General features: G+C 49.1%; 8 protein-coding genes across 8 annotated transcripts; 2 read left to right on the forward strand and 6 right to left on the reverse strand.

The window, feature by feature from the left end:
* Positions 1-953: 953 nt before the first annotated feature.
* FOXG_06493 (uncharacterized protein) lies at positions 954-1,900 on the reverse strand (the record flags this gene model as incomplete). Its single annotated transcript, XM_018385181.1, has 2 exons — positions 954-1,803; positions 1,887-1,900. The coding sequence occupies 2 exons, from the start codon at positions 1,898-1,900 to the stop codon at positions 954-956; spliced, it is 864 nt and encodes a 287-aa protein (XP_018242403.1).
* A 660-nt stretch (positions 1,901-2,560) lies between these two features.
* FOXG_06494 (uncharacterized protein) lies at positions 2,561-7,200 on the forward strand. The gene has a single exon (XM_018385182.1). It carries the CDS (start codon positions 2,800-2,802, stop codon positions 3,280-3,282), a length of 483 nt encoding a protein of 160 aa, XP_018242404.1. The 5' UTR covers positions 2,561-2,799; the 3' UTR covers positions 3,283-7,200.
* Positions 4,665-6,389, reverse strand: FOXG_06495 (uncharacterized protein; the record flags this gene model as incomplete). Its single annotated transcript, XM_018385183.1, has 3 exons — positions 4,665-4,760; positions 4,840-6,183; positions 6,330-6,389. The coding sequence occupies 3 exons, from the start codon at positions 6,387-6,389 to the stop codon at positions 4,665-4,667; spliced, it is 1,500 nt and encodes a 499-aa protein (XP_018242405.1).
* Positions 7,201-8,688: 1,488 nt separating the features above from the next.
* On the reverse strand, positions 8,689-8,886 carry FOXG_19274 (uncharacterized protein; the record flags this gene model as incomplete). The annotated part of the gene is made up of 1 exon (XM_018399470.1): positions 8,689-8,886. One exon carries the CDS (start codon positions 8,884-8,886, stop codon positions 8,689-8,691), a length of 198 nt encoding a protein of 65 aa, XP_018242406.1.
* Positions 8,887-9,180: 294 nt separating this feature from the next.
* Positions 9,181-10,235, forward strand: FOXG_06496 (uncharacterized protein; the record flags this gene model as incomplete). The annotated part of the gene is made up of 3 exons (XM_018385184.1): positions 9,181-9,249; positions 9,402-9,429; positions 9,499-10,235. 3 exons carry the CDS (start codon positions 9,181-9,183, stop codon positions 10,233-10,235), a joined length of 834 nt encoding a protein of 277 aa, XP_018242407.1.
* A 5,190-nt stretch (positions 10,236-15,425) lies between these two features.
* FOXG_19275 (uncharacterized protein) lies at positions 15,426-15,533 on the reverse strand (the record flags this gene model as incomplete). The annotated part of the gene is made up of 1 exon (XM_018399471.1): positions 15,426-15,533. The coding sequence occupies one exon, from the start codon at positions 15,531-15,533 to the stop codon at positions 15,426-15,428; it is 108 nt and encodes a 35-aa protein (XP_018242408.1).
* A 27-nt stretch (positions 15,534-15,560) lies between these two features.
* FOXG_19276 (uncharacterized protein) lies at positions 15,561-16,507 on the reverse strand (the record flags this gene model as incomplete). Its single annotated transcript, XM_018399472.1, has 2 exons — positions 15,561-15,701; positions 16,361-16,507. The coding sequence occupies 2 exons, from the start codon at positions 16,505-16,507 to the stop codon at positions 15,561-15,563; spliced, it is 288 nt and encodes a 95-aa protein (XP_018242409.1).
* Positions 16,508-19,899: 3,392 nt separating this feature from the next.
* FOXG_06499 (uncharacterized protein) lies at positions 19,900-20,894 on the reverse strand (the record flags this gene model as incomplete). The annotated part of the gene is made up of 2 exons (XM_018385185.1): positions 19,900-20,711; positions 20,849-20,894. The coding sequence occupies 2 exons, from the start codon at positions 20,892-20,894 to the stop codon at positions 19,900-19,902; spliced, it is 858 nt and encodes a 285-aa protein (XP_018242410.1).
* Positions 20,895-22,887: the final 1,993 nt, after the last annotated feature.

Genomic DNA, 22,887 nt, shown 5'->3' on the forward strand with positions numbered 1-22,887 from the left:
TATATTAAGAGCACGGAGAAGCTCCTTGAGGTTGCAAAGGTGCCAGGGACTGATCTGTTAGCTGAAACGAGCTTTGCGGAGGCCCGGGAGGCAACGGGTGGGAGGATCACGTGTACTGTACCTTTATAGCGTCCACGCATTTCCATTTCCACGTCCATCCATTCCACGGGCCCACTCTTAGCGTCCATTTCCATCCATTCCATCTCAGGTGGGACTAAATGGACGTCCATCCATCCTACAAGAGGCTGCGTGGATGGAAATGGAATGGACCGCCAGCCTGGGCGAAAGGAATCAAGTTCTCCCTAGCAAGATGACGTTAGTGCTTTAAGAGTTCCCCTGGATCTTGGGGTAGCATTTCTGCGGAGAATGAACTGTAATCTGCAACAGGGATAACGTCCGAGGTCTTTTTTAACTGTCAAACGGATATAGCTCCGTCACATGTCAGTAAAAGAAGTGGCGGCCTTCGCCTCCGGCCGATTCCGACCCTCCTACAGCAACAGTTCATCAATCAGCCTTCATCAATAAACGGCAGTAACTAACCCCTCAAGACCAAGACATGACCAGTGGCAGCATATTACCTTCAGGCTAGCCCTGCGCATTACACTTGCAGCATGCATATCAACATCCTAATTCGGGATGGCTTATTCCTACTGTCTCAGGAGGTCAAAGTTCGGCCAATTATATCAAAGCTATCCTGGAGTTTCTTGCTAATGCAACTTCAAACTTAAAAAATAGTTCAGAGTAACACACTTCGTGGCTTGTAGCCGGTCACATGCAGGGTACAGAATCAGGACATGGGGAGCGGGGTTATACGCGTTCTAGAAGCTGGCAGATCGCCTTGGCCTGGGTCTGTTGGCGACGGTTCTGGGCGAAGCCAATCAGAAGATGATCGAGGCGGCACGTCAATGGCATGATAATACTGGGTACATGCCAGTTTCAACCGCCGGGGAAATTTAATGAACCGACGAATGTGGCTGAGGGTAGTACATGGGATACAGGTTCCAGGCGGACTGCTGCTGCTGTTGATGCGGCATGTAGGCGTGAGAATAGGGAGTGCCGGGATGCAGTGGAGGATCACTGAGGCGGAACCCGTCGTCTGGATATTGAACGTGACTAACCTCCTCGCCATGCCTCATATCGGGTAGAGGAAGCTCTTGGGCTATTGTACCGTGATGGCCCACCTCGTCATACTCCATCTTGACAACTCCCTTGTCGCACACAGCGCTGAGACTTGAGGAGCTGGTGTCGTTAGAGGGGAGGACCGAGGTGGGCGCGCTGGTTGGGATATAGCCAGCGCTATAGTCGGCTGATGATGATGGGGTCGAGACGCTGGAGGGAATGGGGCAGGAGACGGTGCTCGCTAAGGATTCGCAGTTGTTCGATAAGGGGACATATTGTTGGCTGTAGTCGGGGAGGGAGTTGTAGTCGCCAGAGAATGGTGATCCACGAGGACTATCAATGGCATCGCTATCAGTGCTGAGGTTTCCATCGTAGACTGATGGCGTTAAGAGCTCTTCGGGCAATGAGAGCTGTCGTAGAGTTAGACCTGGTGCAGAGTAAGATGACGAAGTGATTGACATCCTCATAATCTGCTCGAGTCGAATCAGCTCTTTCTCGATTGCCTTGTTGCGGCGCAACAGCCCTTGAACGATCTGGTCACGGCTTTCCTTGCTCTTGAGCACCGCCAACTCGCTCTCTAACCGCTCTATGTGCTCTTTGGTACGGGCGCGGATCACCCTCTGGGCCTCTCGATCGTTGGCTCTCTTACGGGCGCGTTGTGCGGGAGTAAGGGTAGAAACACTTCTGGTGCCTGAATGATGTTGTATTAGTAACTTATGGTAGGGGTAGGTTGTCCTGCTTTGGTTTGCTTTGTTCATGCTTACTACAATGCGCCGGACATCCATGGCATGAGAACAATGAAACAAGACTAACAAATATACAAAGGGAAATGGCAACATACCCTTTCGCTTGGGCTTGGCGGGCTCTGCTGATAATGATCGGATCATGTTAATTGTGTATGATGAGGCAAGAGGTGGACTAAAGGTTGGCGGCGGGCAGGATCAGCGGTGTTAAATGTACCAATTCCTTTTGGTCTGCACTTGCCTAGTGTCTGTGCATGCGTCTGTGTCTCTTCTCCCCAATACCTGACCAACTCACCTCCCCAGCTGATTTCTTTGTCTTCCAATCACATCCACTCGAGGCAGTCCACGAATAGTAGGCTTTGGAAGCCAGTCCGTTATTGTATAGCCAATAGCAGCTCTTGTTTTTGAGACGATCCCCTCCTGCAAACTGGCCCCCTCTCAAAGTTAGCTTCTCCCATGCTTCCAATGTTTTTATTCTCTGGTGCAACAACCATTAATGGCCCCTTATTTCTCCTCACCAGGTACAAATGCCACCTGGCCCCGGGACCAAGACGTTACCTGTCCGGGCTATCCACTTTAGCTTCGACGTTACTTGTCTCTACTACTCAGCTCTCAGCTTTTGTCGCCATCTGACATGGGCTCTTTTTTCTTACCTCTCTTTGCCGGTAGTGAATTGAGCTCGTAACATAACTACGACAACAACTACTACTACTACAACAACTGCTACAACAGTAATGGGTAGTGTCTTCCTCAACTTCTACCATGCGGGCCATCCTCCTCCAAAGAATGGAGTATCAACCTTTGATGATTTTACATCAGATATCTCTCCTGCCTGTACTGTCGCGCTCAGACATGACTTATATAAACCAAGGTCACACCGCAATGAGCACATACGGTACCCTACCACAAGTGCGGTGGGAGCAGTGGTGTTTCCTTGATGATACTATCTTTCCCAAATCCTCCGAGATGGCTGGTTCCCAATGTTGACGCGCCAGAAGAGCCCCAATTCAACAACGACAGCAGCACCTACTACTACACGTACAAACCAGAATATTCAACGCAATGGGCCTCATCTGCTACCTCCATGCAAGGGTATCCCATTCCGTCCCCAGCTACCGAGTCTACCTGTTCAGAGATGTCGACCGGCGGCTCAGAAAGCCGGCGCGGCTCTTCATCGACTCAATCCGACAAGCACCAGCAAAACACAAACCAGCCTGCTGCTACCAAGTCTACAAGGCGTGGTTCCAGCAAGAAGAAGGAGGCGGGGATAAAAGATAACGGTAGGAAAACAAAAGCTCGTGCCAAGGCCCAACCCGCTCCTGAGCCTATGAGCACCTTCCCCCAGAGTGAAGGCATGGATGACTACAACAGGCGAATCCAGCAAAGGAACAGGATCGCCTTATATCACCCATCCTCATGACCAAGAATAGACACTCGCAGGAACGAAGAAGGACAGGAAATCACTCATGATCTTTCAGGCTAACGTCGGCAAGATCCCTCTGGTCCACGACTGCGCCCTGGCGCTAGCTGACTCCGAACGATACGATAATATCCTTCTGCAGGAGCCATGGACAACCTTCACAAGCACTCGTTGTCTCGCCAAAACCCACCCGGCATATGACACATTCACACCTATCGCAACGTGGGACAGGAACGACACTTGGCCTAGAGTCATGACACATGTCCGACGAGACCTAAGGCTTCTGGCAGATCAGATTCGGTCCTTTCAGACTCGAGATACGCTTTGGCTTACAATTAACGGCATGAATATAGTCAACTTCTATTGCCAGAATGGCAAGAAGGAGGCCCTGGATATACTGCTATGATGGGCTGTTCCAGAATGATGCCTCGTTGCTGGTTACTTTAATGCCAGACATCATAGCTGGCAAACGGGCCACGCCACCGACCGCGGCCAAGAAATTGCAGATTTGGTATCAGGAAATAACCTCTACATACTGAACAGTCTAAGCATACCAATAACTCCGCATGGACATACTATTGGTCTTGCCCTTACGAATATCCCTCTCGCTGAGGCCTCTGTCGAGGACCACCTTGCGAAAAGCTCCGACAACTTCACACACAGCTTGGCCTCTCTCTGACACCAGGCCAGCCCCGATGCAACCTGGTCGGATCCACGTAACGACAAATGATGAACTCAAACGATGTGTCGAAATCGTAGAGCTTGGTGATATAGAAATTCCCCTCGCGTATTCGCCCACCAGCGGAGTTGGACGACCTTGCCTCTGCAATCAGAAGAATCTACCCTCTCGACTTCAACCACGAGGTTCGGATGGTCAAACAGGAGTTCCACTGCGTGATTCGACGAGCCAAGAGACTACCGGCAAAATCTCATCGACAGTTTGTCCGACAGCAGTGCTGTCCTTAAAGCCGTTCGGTGGTAGAATTGAATCTGGGTTTTGACGGATATAGGCCCTGATATTCTTAGAAGGCACCCCAGCACTTGCAAGGCTAGCAACCGTAGACTTCTCCTTACTAGATAGTTTCCGGTGTGTTGGATGAGCAGATGGATCCAGGCTTGACTCGTGGCTACGTGAGGCAAATCGTCTATCCGGGCGATGCCTTAAGGACCAAGTAGTCTTATCCCGTGATTCCTTGGCGATAATAGAAAACGGATAGTTCGTTCCTCGGGTAGTAGTCTTGCGCTGGCCATCCCTTGAGGCACTAGGAGGATGGTACCATCTATCACATGCGTAGGTGACCAACTGCCTCCCGCTAGTTGACTACGAAGATCTCCCAGTTGTGAACGCGTATTCTCTGGGTGCCGCCCATGCATTGATAGCCCTAGCCCCGCTCAGGACCCTTTCCAACTAGGTCAAGCTTGTAGCCTCGTAATTGCTGCTCATACTTGGGGTTGCTCAGAAATTTTGGCACCAAGTCCTGTTTCTGTTAGCGTCTGGTCGGAGATCCCGAGAGCGGCCATTTTGGGATTGCGAGGTGGGTATTAAACCAAACTTACGCTAGCCATCAATTTGAAGACAGCATTTTGGGCATCTTCAAATAGAGATATAACTTCTTGAAGAGTGTCGATCATGATAGTGTCCTGACTCACAGCCTTCGTCATCCGGGTGGTAAGGCTGTTCCGCAGCTGGTGGTCAATATTGAGCTCGGAAGGCGAGCCGGCAGCAAGGAAAGCATTATAAATTCTATACGCCTGAGCTATATTCTCACTCATAACGTCCATTGCGGCGATGTTGGGCTCCTCATGGGCAGCGCCCGTGCCCACCTTACAATTTCGTATGAACTTATCCACTTCTTGGTAGAAGGACAGATTTTCCTCGCAATATGTGTCTCGGCAGTGCTCGCAGAAGAGAAGCCGCACGGAAGGATCTTTCAGGATCTTGTCGAGTCGTTGCGTATTGGAATCCTTGAAGATACCGTTCCGCTGGAAACCAGCGCTGCCCCCCCTCTCCGAAGACCGTGTTGGTGGCCTTGAGCCATTAATGAGATCCTTAGCTTGCTGCGTTAATTGGTAGATAGCACGCTTTCTAGGCTGGAAGACATTGTTCCCGGGGCTGGGATTCTGGGAAGTATATGTCCCGTCCTCGGCAATACACTCTATTAGATTATAAGCCACGAAAAGAGTGGCAACCGCAACGGCTTCACGCTCTTCCATGATGGTCGAATAGTTCATTAACCAGTCGTTTATAGCCTTGCCGGTGAAGGTATCGCGGTGGGTCTTCCCGTTAAGCTTAAGCTCAGCAGTAATCTTGACCTTGGTGGTATTATCCCTGTATTCGTGCATCGAGCTTGAATCAGCAGCGGTCACACCCGACATAGCATCGCAGCTATCGGCACCGACGAGCCGGCGAAAGATGATCTCGAGGGTGCCTCGGTCATGGTGAAGTTTGTCAGTTTGCGAATCTCGTTCAAGGAGAACAAGCCGCGTCGCTCTGAGATGAGTAAGTTCTGATACCTGCTTCTGCTGAATGCCATTTCTCGCGCAGAAACGGCCCAATACAGTGATTCCCTTTGGTGTCAATTGCCAAACGGATCCCGCCATGGTATACACCTGCTGGTGTTTACCATCCGCCGATTCAACAAGCCGGGCTTCAACAAAGCGTTGGCAGATAGAGCGGGCCACATCCTTGGCCATTGAGAATGTGGTAGAAGTGGTTGTGGTGATAATGCGAGAGGAATCCTTAGGGTCGGGTAGATGGTTGGATTGGGAGAATTTGAGACACATCAGGTTGTTGATAGCTTCTTCGGAGAGGAAGGTGTACTCGACCTTGATGAACCGGACGCGGTGGGCCGAGAGGGGCAGCAGACTGACGATGAGGGTAGAGAAGATATCCTTAAAGTCCTGTTGGGTGACCGAGTCAGCCAATGGCCAATATCATAGCGAGGAATGAGGTTTCGAGAAGCGTCATGGCAGTGGCGGCCATCCTTATGCTTCGCCGCAGTATGACAGGCAGGCGTGTCAAAAGAGTAGAGAGCCATCGTACATACCTTGCTGAACGGTCGGCTATCGTCCGCCATGCGTAGCAAGCGCGACGATGCCTGATGCATTTTGATTGCGCAGGGAGAGTTGATAGGAGGCGGATGATTTGCCGGCACTGCTTGGAAGAACGAATTTGCTTTGCTGTATGAATTGCGCTAGACGGAAGAGACTGGCTTAGTCTATTGCTCGAACAATGGTGTTTCCCATGATCTAGGGCTCCGACGAGGTTCCAGAGCTGGTGAGCAGCCCCGTTGAACTGGCGAGGTCGTATAGCCGTAGGCTCCGAGATGGGCAGTAATGACCTTTTGGATATGATCGAGGGAGGCCGTAGCCAAAGCGGGAATGCCGCTCGACGAATAATATCTGAGTATAAAGACAGCAACGGTATGACGATGACCGTAAGGACATCTAATAACGTAGGCGGGATTGGGAGCAGAGCGGCACCGTCGGCTGAAGGAGCGAGTAGTACAGGATTGCGCTAGTGACAGCTACAGGATGGTTTAGATGAGAGATGCAGCTACATCTTTTAAGAGAAAACCCTCTGCAACTAGCCTCATTGCTTGTAGGTAGGGTCTTGCACCTTGACCCCCGCCTCATCTTATCGAGCATAGGGCTAGTAGCAAGGTTAGGGCATTATACCCCTAGAGCCACGCGGTCGCCACAAGAGACCTCGCATTGCCACTCTACAAGCTGGCGGGTGCCTCGCCCACTCATGCCCACCGGCTCCACAAACGATGAATGTAGGTAAACACTGTCGAAACGCTGCTTTGAAACAGTGGCAAACAGTAGATACTCTTCGTGGTTATGTTTGGAATCATGATCAGATTTAAAGTTTGGGAAGCTTAGTACAATTTGTCTCAGTGTTGCCATATCTGATGCTATGCCTGCTTCTCCAATACCTCATCGTGACATGTTTATATCCACTTAATTCGGTCCCTAACTCTATGCTCTGTCATGGCTTGTCACTGATTGGTCTATTCCTAATTCGACATAAGCCCAGGCCCCAGAGAAAACGCACAGGTTAGACAGGAAATACAGCGGACACAAACCGAGACCCACCTGACATTATATCATGGGAATGATTGGATACCATACTTCGCGATTGCATTCTGTATGAGCCTGAACCAGTCGCGAATCATAGTTGGGTCTTCGCATTTGGCCCTCCGATAGTCATATCTCCGCTGAAAATGCATCTTGAGATCTAGTTGCCGCTTAACGAAATTGATAGCCCAACGCTTGCCAACTGGTGACGCGTCGCGGTTAGCAAGTAGTCGATTCGCCATTTCTTCAACACCACGCAGTCGGGGAGGAAATCCTCACGAATCTAGGTTAAGAATTTGCTGAACTATCCCTTTAGTCGGCATAGCCCTTCAGCAGGTATCTCGCCCCACTTGCCCCCACGTACAGTATGGTTACAAGAGCTTGCCCAGTATAGGGTTAGAAGGCTTGTCACCCTCCTGTAATAGCTCGACTTTTATCGCAGGTAGATAAGTTCACAGATTTGTGACTACAGGGCTTATCTATATACATTTGATGCGTATTGCCTGATTAGCTAGACTCCCCTGTTGTGACCGCTCTGAAGGGCTATGCCGACTAAAGGGATAGCGATGCGGAGCTTCCAGCGGGTACCGGCATCAGGCGCGATTGCTATGATCTGTTAGTTGCTATAACAGCCTGGGGTGAGTTTGACGCGGCATCGGCTCTGGTCGGGTGTGATATGATCATGAAAGTCTATACCGACACCTTCACAGTCAGCATACAGGTCGCGGGGTCAATAGACTGAGATTGGTACAACCAGCCACATGCCATGGCAGTTGGTCAGTCTCGATAATAGACCCTTGAAGGCATCTCCTCGGCGCAGACAACGAATCAGAATTGAGATCGATATTTCGCTGTAGCAAAGATATGGACGGAAATGCGGAGATTGTCCTTGGATCCCCGGCGACCCGCACCAAATTCTCCGAATCCTTACGTTGATTAAGGGGACCTTCTCTTAGGACGAATCTTTCAAATGACAGTACTGTAAACTGTGGTCAAGCCCTTGACTAATATACGTTTGTGCGTTAATCCCTAAATGCAACATGATACGGCACTGGGGGATTAAACACGTCACCAAAGGCAGCGTGTAGCCAATAATGTCACCAGCACACAGGCCCAGAACTCGATTATCCTTCAGTTACTCAGTACTTACGTAGGTAATAATCCCCGCATCCCCGAACCACCGACAAGTTAAGCGAGCCATGGAAACAGTAACTTAGGTCAAGCGCTCTTGACCGGATGTAGATGCTCCTATCTTTTCTTACCCCTCCATTTAACATTGAGGCAGAGCTTGAAGGGTTTACAGTGTCAACCGAAATTACATGCATCTTACACGTGAGGAATAACAACACCTGGTGCTCCGTGTCGGCGCAAAGTATCGTCTGTAGCTTGAAGCATTCGGACCAATCCAGCCGATTCATCTCCTCCATGCCGTTGCCTCGAGGGACACGTCTGCAACTGGACGAATGGCAAGCCGATTGAGTCCCCATCGTGCTCATCGACATCCAGCTCCTGCTGTGGCACCATCCTGTCTTTGCCATAGCTTCTAGACGGCTACTACGGCAAATCTTGAGGCGCTTCTGATGGTGGGTTGAGTGTGTACTGTTGATAAGGTACACTCGCTCGGCGGGCTACAAAGTCGCTTGCGGGTACGCTCGGGATTGACATTGCCAATGGAGTGGTGGTGCTAAGCGACGTGCTCTCGTAAAATAAATATTACTGAAATATCGCCAACTTTGGCATGTACACGCACAATTTCTTTCAATATCCCATTGTAAGATACGATCCGAATTGCCTCTAGAAAACTGCGCTCGACCCAGAATGGCTAGCTATGACTACCCCAACGAGCTTACTCTTCCTGGCTGGTATCAAGGAGACAACCGGTATGAGGTAAGTCAACGCCTCCGGCAGTACGACTGAGGGCAGCTGCGTAACGGTCGTTCTGTTTCCACCCTCACTTACTTGTCAATTTGATTAATTCACCCTGGCCTTGTAACATCCGAAATTCCTTGTTTCGTTAATCGCTAAAGCCAAACCCACAGCTACTCTCGAACCAGACTCTGGATCCAGGTACGGAATACGCCACAGCATGATCGATGCTTCGTCTGTACTGATGAATTACATGAGCTTGTGTTGTAGGCACTCCTTATGAAATACATGCTCTCGGCCACTTCACAGTAAATAATAATCAATCCTTCTCATCACCTCAGCCCACATCGGACTACTCGTCCTCCGATCAGTACATCCTAAACCTCCTCCTCTCCCAGCCCAACAGCCCCCTCAATGCCACAAGCGAACACCCTTTTCAGTCTGGCTCTGCCACAAGCACGGAGAACACGGACAAACGGCCAAATCATAGCCTATCAGTCACGGCAGACAAGACTCCATCACCAGGGGGCCACAGCAGCATTAGCACCGGCGACGACACCAACATCGACAACATCAAGAACGAACACAGCGGTAGCGGGTTCGCCGACGTCAAACTCCGTTCAGCATCCCGCAAACCCAAGAGTCCTCGCAAAAAAATGGCGCCTTCCTTGCAGGCTCGTGAATGCCACAACGACGTCGAGAAGCCGTACCGCACACGCTTGAAACTGCGTTTTGAGAACTTGCTTGCCGTCTTGCAAGCGTCACGCACGAATGATGATGACCTGAGAGGAGCCAGAGCAACAGAGGTAGGATACGTCTTGAGCAGAGGCGAAGTTTTGGACACAGCGACACATCGTATCTTGGCATTAGAAAAGGAAAATGATAGGCTGTTCGAGGGTAAAACAACTAACCCATGGAGCGGCGGTAAGGTATATGTATTGAGCTTACTTAAAACAGCTGTCAACTCTAATCTACATAATGTCTTTACCCCTGAACAGGATATATAAACTGACAATTAAGTTTGGCTTTTGATAACGTATATGATAAGCATGCGGCACAGATAGGTTTGAGGCACAATTTCAAATTTCTTAGTATTTACACTTTAGAATCTGCTACGGTATCAGGCATAGGTTTTCTAATCCCGGCTCCACTCACAGATGGGTCAAAAAAGGCTATCTTTTTCTCCCCTTGATATACCATCAATCTAAGCTATTTCTACTATTTTGTATACATTCCATTTGCATCAATAACATCCTGACATCGTTCTTGCATTGTAGCTAGAAGGTGATCAGAGAAGGAAGCTTCAAGGGAATCCTAAGCCTCTTTAACTACAATCCGTAGCCGATCATATGACATCGTCTCTGGAAAGTGCACAGCGATAGTCCATCATCCTATTCCAAGCAGCTTCTATAGGGTTCAAATCGGACGACAAAGGAGGTCATTCTATAACTTCAATATCTCTCTCCCGTAGCTCTCTAATAGTTAGAGCCGTCTTATGGCCTGGGGCATTATTATGCATAAAATAAAGCTTAGTTCCCGGATAGAGACGAAGTCAGCCATCAACAATCGGGACAATATGCTGTTGGTAGGAATACTAATCAATACGGCCCCAATCCTTTTCCTGGAAGATACCTGGGGCCCGGGCCTATAAGCCCTGAAAAGCAGCCCCAAAACATCCAGCCATACTTCTTTTGTTCCCGTCCAATAATGCAGGTTGGGTCAAGCTCTTCGCCGGGCCTTCTTGTTATCCATATTGGCGTGTGCCTTCCGGCTGTAAGCCAAGTCTCATCGGACCATGAGATGGTCTTCCATTGATCTAGGAACCAGCCGACATGGGCCTCAGCAACGGCTAGCCGTTTCTGTTGATTTGCCTCTGTAATTAGTGACTTGCGCCGTGCAATATATCTCTTAAAGTCAGCACGGCTGAGGGCATGGCAGATAGCATACCAAGAGCAGCTGCAACCTAGTGCTTGTGGTAACCTTTGGCATGACATCCAGCGCGCTGCTTTGGAGCTACATACGAATGTGATGAGGCCATCAACCTAAGAACCGGTTAGCTAGGAGGGAAAGAAGGAAGGAAGGAAGGAAATTCTCTAGCCTGGGCTTCAGCCAGTAGGGAAGGGCGCCCTGACTGGCGGCGAGGGGTTTCAGAAGGCGCCGTAATAGCCCATTGGGCCTGCCATTTAGTTGTCTTTAGCTGCGAAGCAATTTCTGTATAGGCATCAGCGCTGCCCTCAAATCAAACAAATCAACTCCGGGGTCATATTTGAGAAATTTGGTAACCCTCAGTGCTGGATTTGTTGTTTGAAATATTTATTCAAACAATTCAAATATTTCAAATCTTACCGTCTACACCCTCCATGCTGCTATTTCCAATCTCCAACTGGACCTCGTCTCCCCCATCTGTTGTCGCCCCCCAGCTTCACAGCACCATGTCTGACCCAATTTTTGAGGCACCGCAACTTCTCCAATGTTACCGTCATCATCGAAAGCCTCTGCTTCGTCAACGTTAACTTGGCTAGGCTGAACGACCTCTCGCAATCAGTCGCCATCGCCGGTATCGCGAGTATATCAAGAGGCAACTGGCTTACCATCGGGAATTGTCCCTGGTGAACCATCCATCACTCGGTTGGCTCCTCAGTCTCTTGCGGCTCTAGCCGCAGATACCGCTCAGGCTTGCTTCCCATCACCGTAGTCTTCGCTGTCCTGCTCTTCACCCACTGCTTGAACATACTGTCTACCGGCGTTCTCTGCGGCACGCTTGGGGATGCTATAGTCTCAACAATTGCCCCTCGCTGCTCCTCCACCGGCCGGTTGCAACAGTACCAGCAATCCAGGTAGACTCCAAGCTTGATATAGTATTCATCGAGTTTCTGCCAGGCGGTGATGATGGAGTCTTAGATAACGTGGGTGATCCTTTCCCATGTCAACTCCCGATGATCCTGATGGCTTGCCTGATCCATCATCACATTGTCCCGAGCCACGACCTGGCAAAGAGCTTTACAAAGTTTGCATTGACTTTCATGGATGCATATCCATCTCGCAACCACTAAATCTAGCAGGAAGCTGCCGATTTCGGTCTGATCGCCCTCCGGCTAGCTCGACCTACGAGTTGGTATTCTCTCTAGCTACCTCGTCTAGAACAGCATGATAAAACAGCTTCCGATTCTCAAGGTGTTCCAGCAAGTATTCCATGCCTCTCATCACCTTCCAAAGCCGTCCATTACCTCACTCGCTGCCCCAGCCTTGCGTTCTCTTAGTTTGGAGATAGAATGGCTCAAGAATATGTTTAATATCTGCCAAAGGTCTCCAGTCATCCCCCTTCAACACGTCGGCCTCGGGAAGCCATTTCTCCACCGCTGGATGGACTAAGAACGTCTTGATGTCTCCTTGCTTGACGAGCGCTCGAGAGATCATGAGATAAGTGGAGATCAATTTTATTTCGTTGTTCATAACGACCTCTAGTTCTGCTGTCGACTCACTCGCCAGGAGATATTCTTGTGCTTGGTCATTCTCGCTTGAGATCCTCTTAAAGAGCTCACACCTCTGAGTGGAAGATCCGATGTACTTGACAACGTTGTGGGGCTTCCCCACCGGCCCTTTCTTTCTCCAGTATCGTAGATCATCCTCGTGGCGACCGAGGAAGTTGAAGACGTGATATTCGGCTACGAAGCCTCGAAATCTTCGCCGTAGAGGAAAACACGAGCAACCAGGTTTACCCATAGCAGCGCATGCGTCTGGCCCGAACGTCCGCCGGGCCCATCTCTGCGTCGAGATTTCTGCAAAAGTTCAGAAGACAGCTGTCGTTCGAAGATGCGTTATCCGACATCATTGTTCCAACTCGATCCTCTATCTTCCATTCACGCACAACTTGCCCAAGCGTCACCGCGAGATTTTCCCCGCTGTGACATCCGAGTTGGCGACGGAGTGCCAGAAGACACGACTGGTGCTTGCCCTGGCGGTCAAGAAAATGAGCTGTGACTGCCATGGCAGCGTGCCGATTGGGTGAGGTCCACAAGTCGAACCCTAGATGGAATCTGGTAAGGGCATCTGAGAGCTCCGGCTTGACATCATACTTTTTAGACTCGTACATGTTATCCAGCAAACGGCCCATCGATTGCCGGCTCTATGGTATCTGATCAGATAGGCGAGGGTCAAGTTGCCAGGCGAGTTGCTCAAAGAATGTATCGCTAAAGAAAGAAAAAGGAACATTGGTGTTGATCAGAAGTCCCAGGCTCAGTTCTCGGATCATCTTGACTCTGGCGCGCGGCACAGTACCGTACTGCAAGCGTCGTCGCTTAGGCCGTTCAGATTCATCGGTTGACAGATCTGGATCAGCTGCTTGACTGCTCTCGAAAATCCTGTGAGACCTGGCGTTGGTCAATAGTGCTCAAGCTCGCGACGTCACATTCACATACTTGCGGGGGTGGTCAGCTGCCGAACTCGTAGCAGCAGCGGCGAAGAACTCGGGCTGACCCTTCGCGTCGCACAAACGACAGGCCCAGTAAGGACTCAACGGACTATCGTTAGTGTCAACCTCAACGAGGAAAAAACCAATGGCGCTTGGTCCAGCTCTTCCGGCCCTTCGAGCCTTTCCGGGATAAGAGCTCTTCCAAAACATATCGTTTGTTCCTCCAAATCGCTCGTGGAAGATCTGCAACGGTAGGGTAGTCTGGCAATGCCGTATGCGTTGTCAGCTCGAATTGACTCGCCAAATTTCTCGGTGGTCAGAGAAAAGAAAAGGCAGAGGCTGGAGGCGAAGGAAGCATAATGTCATTGGATTCCATCGGGTTAGGCGTCGATCCATGAGGAATGGTACGCGCTGAGAGGTAAACAAACTGGCACTGACGCGGTTTGATGTCGCTAGGACGGGGCGTAAAAGTTAAAGAAGCTCCTTTCTCTTTAGCCAGTCTGACCGTGTTACTGGGGGGTAAGCTCACTAATGGAAGTCTTAATGGATGACTTTGATTGGCCTATCGCATAAATCTGAGGTGGGGAGCATCTATAGACAGAGTTAACTGGGGCTGGGTTTTCGATAGATTCATAATGCCCTTGCTTCACTGGAAAGATGAATTGGTCTGTGTTCGGGAGGAGTTTAACCTTCCTCTACAAACGAGCTGTAAGTGGCCTTTCACGGATGCCTGAGCAACTCAGTGGTTCATGTTCTCCTTGATGATGGCCATATTGATTAGGGAACTAGGGAACGGTATGGTTTAAAACGGTTAAGTGTAGTGAGGAATGGCCACGTTGAGGTGGTAGACCTTTGACTTACTTATCGGGCGGGACGACCGAGAGTCATGATGGTTTTGATCGAACCCCACTGTCCCGCTGTTCTCCATGCCAAAGAAATCATCTCTGGAAAGAGGCAAACAAATGACGCCGGACACAGGGCTGGAAAAGTCACAAGAGCTTACAATTCCACGCCGTAACAAATTGTGTGGGAGTGGTCCAATTGATATTGCCGAAGTGTATAAGACTTGGGCAATCCTTCAAGAGTTTAACTATGCGGCATGATCCGTGATTTACATATAGGACAGGTATCGTGGCGCCTAAAGAACCATTGACCGAAGCAACTCGAGTGAAAGACGTGACAGCATTGTAAATGACGGATTATATCCTTGTCCGCCATTGGCTCCAAACAAATTGCACTGAGAAGTAGTCAGAAAATGGGTTTGACATAGTATTAGACTTGCGTGCTCACCGGGCATTGAAACCGGATGCGGTGTTCACCACATCACTCATTTCGGCCTTCCACTGCCAATAAGTTCGTGCAGGGGAAATTTGGTCTAGCATCACCGGTTCAAAACTGTCGTCGCTGGACAGTCTCATGGTCCGAGGCCACTGGATCCTGTGTTGGATGCCCGTGGGATGTGAGAAGCCAAGAGCTTGATGTACCTCAGTATATATTACCAAAGTTATTACGAGGTAGAGAAACCCACATGACATGACATGTTAGTGCCAGGATGAAAATGGCGAGGAAGGTGAGCCCCAGTGGCAAGTCTGTGACTGGCGGCGAGTGATTGCCAGTCTCGTCGGATGCAACTGTAGGAATAACGGCTACCATATTGAAGATGGCTAGAAGTATTGTGTGGTTCGATTATATTCTAGGTTCAATAAATCTAATTACATGGCTGCTTAATTTGGTTCATTTATATACAGTATAGAGTGAACGTTTCCCTCACCTCATCCTCTCAATTTCAAGAAAAGAACATCTTCCACCCCTCCAGCTCATCCTTAGGGCCCTTCCACTCGCCCACTTTCAGCACACCCTCGGCCACGTTGTTGAGCCAAACTCTCTGGTTCATACGCCCGTGCCGGTGCTGCCCAGCGTGTCACCGACCTGCCCGCTCGTCGCGCCAGTCGCCGTATTGCATGTTGCGTACGCCGAGCGCCGCTGCCTCCATCACGTTGACGAGCGGGCGCATGACACCCGCCGATTGTGCTTCCCAGTATCCTCGGCACGAACTCGACGTCTGTGGTCTAGTCAGTGGTGGTATTTTTTGGACGGGGATGCGCTGGTGTTTGGGGTACGGGTGGTTGTTGGCCTTGGAGTAAGGGTCTTGTATACATTTGGCTGAAATATCGAGGTAGATTGGCGTCGGTATTCGTTATATCTGGCAGATCTGTGGCGTGATTCTTGTCATTTTAGCCCACCTGCACTTCACTAACCTTGAGGGACAAGGCGATGGAAACAAGTTCCATTCCCGAAATGACGCTAACACACACTCCCAACCTGTCACCTACACATCTTCATTGGATCGACTTTCTCGCGGCATCATCCTCATTCGCCTATAATAACGTCTCTGGGTAGTATTAATCTGCACCCGGTATGAGAATGGCCCCTACTTAGACAGAGCCTGGATCAAGAACTCTCAAGGGTAGGGTCGGCGGGCTTGTGAACTTTGTTCCAAAAACACCCCAAGAAAGTTTAATCACCTGTCACTTCACTTTGAGGGTGCAGGTGTTAGGCCACTAGAATACCCTCCGTCACTGGTGTCTACACCAAAGCCTCTTTCATGTAGCCATGGCTTTTCTTGCCCCTGACATCACTCAAAGGCCCGAGGCAGTTCTGTCCTTCCACCATCACGGCTCGCTCTTATCCAATAATGGACTCACCCGTAGCAGAATTCACCAGCATCATGGTCCTCATTTTGAGAAGATCCTGAGCCGGCTTCTCGTTCTTGGAATACTCATTGTCGCTGTCCACGTCCTTGGGCCACTTGTTCGTCTGCTTCCCCACGCCCCCGGCCATGCCGCCAGTCGCCTCAATCCGACTCATCATCGCATGCCCCCGATGAAGTTTTGAGATGTCAAAGTGCGACCAAGACCGTCGACAAGGTGTTCATCGAACGTGTGAGGGGCATTGACAGGAGGGGAACCTCCATGTGAAAATGGACGTCAGGTATCATGACATAGGGGTCATGAGGTCAGCCTGACCCTGCATAGACAGGAGATATGTCATAGATGATGGTATTGTATCATTGCCTGAACCTTTCTTATTACCTCGGCTTGTCAACAGCCCTAAACCATGAACGGATGAGACCCGCCCCCCATGTCGTCACCACTAGCATCGGGAGCGCTGGCCTTCTACCGCGTCTTACTCGATGTTACCCCGCGTTGCCCGAGTTTAGTAGGCGCCCAGGATTATTAACGGAAAATTTCTAAATTCAGGGCAATGCAAGTCTCTCTCTTCTCTCCCCAAATGTCTTGAAACGATACGAGGATCTCGATTCTGCACCCTACGTATCTCTTCATCCGCTTCAGTGTTAAATCTCGAAGCTTTAAACGATATTCTCCAAGATTGGAAGTACGCATGTGAACATGCTCTCACGACTAACACTGAAAGATAAAGCCATCGTGGCAAAATGACGCACTTTATCCCATGGCAATGAAGCGGGAGTTGTGGTAAACTGACATGGTTGCGACAGTTGTGAAGGTCCAGGTACAGATCTTCGCTGATTTAAGGATAGACACGAGGCGGTCACAATCGAACTAAGGGGTGACATAGGATAGGGCTGTCTCCCTATAAGAATGTTTTTAAACCCCACACGGGTCTAAGAAACACGTCCGGCCTTGATCACATCAACCACCAACCCTTCCATTTCCTTGCTCTAGTCCGCCCTTTAGTTTTAGATATCAGCCCAAAACCTACAGATGGAATCCTAGGATGAGGTAGATTCCAAGGTGCGCAGATACGTCCATTCGAAATTTTACTCGAAATAATTTATACGTTTCTTAGGCCAGGCAGCTTGATGATAATAGGATAGAGCGTCTCGAAGAGATATACGGAAAACCACCAACCCAAGATCTTCTCCACCACCAGTTGGACGTATGTACAAGCAGCATATAGCCCGCTCCGTGTATCGTTTGGTATGGATCCAGCTGACCTGAATATCGACTACAGGCTAGAAAGTACTTCGATTCTGGTGACTTGGCGCTGTCGCTGGCCCATAAGTCTTCTAATATAGGTAGAATCGGGACTGGGAGTCAGCATCCGCGTCGGGAACGGATATCTGGCCCATTTTCTCCCGTGCCAAACACCAGCAATGTTGATGAGAGCGCTAACCAGCCACGGTAAGATGGGAAGAATCGCGAGGTAAAGAATGAGAGCCTTCACCATGAGGTGGTGTGCCCCGAGAAAGGTAACGCGCAGGATGAGCCCGAGAATACCTAGGGAAGGAGCATATAGATGCTAGTGTCTTTGCGCATAAATAATAGGGTATGGATATAAACCGCAATGACCAATGTATTAAACGACTAATTATAACGAAACGATGATTTCTAACTATTAAACCGATTCGTGATTAGTGTATATGAGTATATAGATCACGGTATTATCCTACGCAGTGTAGACTATCACAACTCGTAATGGATAGACAATATAGTCAAGACCTTACCCGATACTGTCATGATAAATCTTGCTCAATAAAACTCCTATGGACTGTAAGCTATCAATAGACAGCTACCATTAAATTGATGGCTTCAATCTTTTGTCCATGTACTCCTAGTCCTCTCACCCCATGCCTACCTTTCAGTTTCCCAATCGGGACGGCTATAAGAATAATCTTCGCGGTATTCTCTGCCGACCTGCTTTTCATGCTGGGCATGCACCATAAGCTATCAAATAAGTAATGTGTGGCTTTTCTACATGGTCTATTCTGAAAGCTTCTCAACATTATAGCCCTTATAAGGTATATCTCAACGCCCACATTTGCTTGGAATACACAAGATTATTTCATGAAAGCAGCCGAGTGGTGTGCCAAGTGGCTCTAGAAAGGACCAGGTCGTGTGTAGGGCTTTCTCTTCGACTCGCTACAGGAAGGACATACATAATGCCCCGATTGTATCCAAAGCCCATTCATACCAATACGAAGATTGTAGTCTTGTTAGTCCTTCTCCAGATAATCAGTCAAACCACAACGTAGCTGTTTATACCAATCAGCCTTTGGGTTGTTGTTTATATTGCGCAGTAGTGCTGGGTGAAAATATATTTTGTAAAACTTGGTTATTCATTATTAAGCTGAGAGTTATTCTCGGGCATATTACTCTAGATGATAGTATCTAGGACTTTCAGACTAACCGTCTGAATATTGAAGGGAAGGGGGATTCCCGGATTTTCCAACATGGGTAACCTACAATGAAGTCACAAGGAAACTGCGTGTTATTCCTATCACTGATGTGTGTTGTAAGCAATCCAGGATTGGCAAAGTATTGCTGGTTAGTGTTGAAAGAATTGATCGTCCCCCCTCAACTTCATGACCAAGGTTCAAGATTAAAGCTAAAGCTTGATGTCCTAAAATTCAAATCGTAGGACTGTCATCTAGGACTCTAGGAGTCTAGGACTCAAGTCCTAGGAAGAATTAGTCGAAGATATATGGCCTCAAAGGTCCTTCGACTGCAAGGAGAAAATAATAACAAATCAGTTGTTAACTGCACTCGGCATCCCTGCGTGGTCTAACAACATGACATCGAAAAATGACTTTTGCCAACATGATCATTCAGATTAATTGTAATCTTCAACAGGAGTAACGTCGGGGCCTCGGGCTCTCTCTTCAGGTTCTCTCTCACTGTCGACCGTCAAACGGATTGAGTTCCATCACAAGTTAGCAAAAGCGATGGCCGCCTTCGTCGCAACTCCGACCCTTCAACAGCAACAGTTCACCGTTCACCGATCACCGTTCACCGATAAACACCGGTAGCACTCAACCCGTCACTAGGAATGTTTAGGTTTAGGTTTCGGTGAGCTCTATCACAAGAGGCCGTAATTCCTTGCTAATGAAATTTCAAGCCTAAAAATATACTTTGTGATTTGCAGCCGGTCATGTGCGAATACAAGATTAGTGGATATGGGTTGCATGGCGTCTCGGGGGTTATGCGCAAGGATGGCGCTCCCTGCGACGCGTTCTACCCCATAGCGGCCAAAGGATTGTGTCAAACCTGTGGCGAGCATGTAATTTGTTCGTGGCCGTCGTTATCTCGAAACGGAGACTGCAAGTCTAGCTTAAAATGTAGCAGATCTTGGCCTGGCCCTGCCGACGGCAGTTATGGACGAAGCTGACCAAAACTCATCGAGGCGGCAGGTCAGCTGCATAATCAGCGGGGTATACAGGTTGAGCCACCGTGGCAAGAGTTTCAGTGAACCGACGACTGCGCCTGAGGGTAATACATAGGCTATATCTTCCAGGCGGAGTGCTGGTGGCAGTGGTGCGATATGTAGCGGTGAGAATGGGGAGTGCCGGACTGCAGTGAAGTATTGTTGAGCTGGAATCCGGCGTCTAGGCTCTGAGTATTACTACTTTCCTCGCTAATGTCGGGTAGAGGAAGCCCTTGGGTGATTATACTGTGAAGGCCCACGTTGTTATACTCCATCTCGACAACATCCTTGTGAAACATAACACTGATGCTTGAGGAGTTGGGGTTGGAGGGAAGGATCGAGGAGAGCAAGCTGATTGAGATATATCCAGTGTTGTAGTCAACTGATGATGATGGGGTCGAGACGTTGGAGGGACTGGAGCAGGAGACGGTGCTTGCCAAGGATTCGCAGTTGTTGGATAAGGGGACGTGTTGTTGGCTGTAGTCGGGGAGGAAGTTGTAGTAGTCGCTAGGAAACGTTGATCCACGAGGGCTAGGAATGGCATCGCTACTAGTACCGAGGTTGTCGTTGAATGTCGACGTTGATGAGAAACTCTCGAGCAACGAGAGCTGGGGTGAATTCAGACCTGGAGCCGAGTAAAGTGATGAGATTATTTGCACTCTCATATTCTCCTTGAGTCGCATCAGCTCTTCCTCGAGCGCCCTATTGCGGTTCAATAGCTCTTGGACGGTCTGGTCGCAGCTTTGGCTCAGCTTGAGCGCCGCTAACTCGCGGCCCAACCGCTCGATGTGCTCCTTGGTGCGGGCACGGATGGCCCTCTGGGCTTCTCGATCTTTGGCTCTCTTTCGGGCGAGTTGGGAGGGAGTAAGGGTAGAAATTCTTCGGGTGCCTGAATAATTTTGTGTTAGCACAAGGAGTAAATTGACTCGACTCGCATTATTTCTATGTACTATAATCTGCCGCAGATCTATGACATGAGAACAATGAAGCAAGACTAACAATATATAAAGGGAAAGCGCAACATACCCTTTCGCTTAGGCTTGGCAGGCTCTGCTGAAGGTGATGGGGTCATGTTTGCTGGGTTTAATGAGGCGGGAGAGGTAGGTCGACTACTACAGTAAAGATTGTCTGCAGGCGGGACCAGAGGGGTTAAATATACTCGATTTTTAGGTTAGCGACTCTCTTCTCCAACTTGTCAAGCTACTTACCAGTGAAAGGAGCCCAGAATTTTAACACACCCCAGAGACCCTTCCTTTAACTTCTTTCTTCAGCACAAAGGGACTGCCTTCGAGCGAAAAATCCAGGGGGCTTAAAGTGAGCTGTCGAAACGTCCTCCGCGCAATTCTATTGGACGCCACCTTTACCGTTCGCCCGGTGTAACGCTATAACGTGCATGATAAGCGAATGTCACAGTTGCCACGTTGTGTATTTTACATAATGGGGCGTGCGATCGCTATAGCAGTGATACTGCAGTTGGACCCCAGTATAAAGATGTATATCTCCTCAGTGCCCACAAGTCTCAATTCCCGTACTGACAGCGGGGTCGGTCCAATTAAAATGCCTCAAACAAGTGGTACTTTATTGCCTACCTAATTCTTATTATGATAGAAGTACCAGCAATTCCCGTTGTTACAAAGAGGAACCTTGCACACGCTACACCAATAATCAGTCTGCCCCCTTCTTGCATTACCGCCATCCTCCCCAAAGGGCCCCCTTTTTTGGCCTTTTGACCTCACTTAGCCTTGTCGAAAGCCCTGACAAGCAAAGCAATCCGACATATCTTCCGGCGAACAAGTAGGTACTCTTTTTGCTGTATTCCAGGGTCGGATTCGTTCTCTGCGCGATACCTCTTCCTTGACTAACTTTCTTCATGATATGTGTTGAATAAGGCGTTGTAAATGCACGCTCGCCACTCTGCTTCTGTCGTATACTTCTTCTAATTTGGCCCGGGCCCTTGTAGTTGAGCAATATAGCTATGAATAAGGACCACATCAAGAAGAAAGGTCCAACAAAGTGCCCGCCAAGGGCCGCGGCGGAGAGGATCATAGGCATGATATGATCTCAACTGGTCACCTCGATCAAAATGATTCTTTTCGTCGTTGTAGGCAGCAGCAAATGTCGGGACTTTTATCACTTTGACAGCTTCGTCACCAAATAGAAAAAGAAAAAAGCTGTATCGGCTTGGCTTCTAACTTCTTAGAAGACGGCCTCTTCCTCTTTCGATCAACTCGCTCGTCGCCCGTGAACACAGTAGTCAGGAACAACACAAGGCAGCTATCTTTCCAAGCTATCGGTTTGACCTAGAAGTATGGCACGTAGACAAATCAGTAGGGATCTCACATATAAAAAGTGTCTGACGCTATATCTGATTGTCAGGGGTTAGGATCACCTTGACTTGATAGCTGGTTTTGGTCCCTCCCCATCAGCCTTCTTATCTTGTTGTAGCTCCTTATGGATGCCATAGTTAGGGCGAGCCGTGCCTGTGGCCCCATGGCCATGCTTGTGAAGGCTGCGGAAGAGATCTGACGACGAGAAGAGGTTATCCACAAAGAGCTCGAATTTGGTGCCACAGTCTGTTTCGGCCGGAAAAACAGCTACCCAGTTCGGATCATTTGGTGTATACAGCGACTATGATCTTCTTTAATAAAGCTACTGTCATCATAGGTGTTGATAATATGTATCTCTTCTAGAATTGGCGGAGAATTCATTGATAACTTCAAAATAATTTGTATGGTGTTTTGGCCGAAATTGCTTCATTGAACTTGTCAGACATTACGTGTATTCGGTCCATTGATCCAGATTGGTATATTCATCTTGTCTTCTGTTGAATTCTGCCCCTTTAGAGGTTTTACCATTTCGGTTGTAATCTTAAAGTATCCCTGCTTGCACGTGAGACCCGAGCGCCTGTTCAACAGAACTAACTTTCCGTACCCCACTTGTACTGTCGTCATGACCAGGGTCATATGGGGCGGGGTACGGGATTGAGGCTTGTGGGCACTGAGGAGATAGTGACGAGAGGAGCTGCTCGAAAAGCTCGGGGGAATTATATAACAGCTCCATCGAAA

Source organism: Fusarium oxysporum, chromosome 3 (genome assembly GCF_000149955.1).
Source record: "Fusarium oxysporum f. sp. lycopersici 4287 chromosome 3, whole genome shotgun sequence".
Classification (NCBI taxonomy): Eukaryota; Fungi; Ascomycota; class Sordariomycetes; order Hypocreales; family Nectriaceae; genus Fusarium; species Fusarium oxysporum.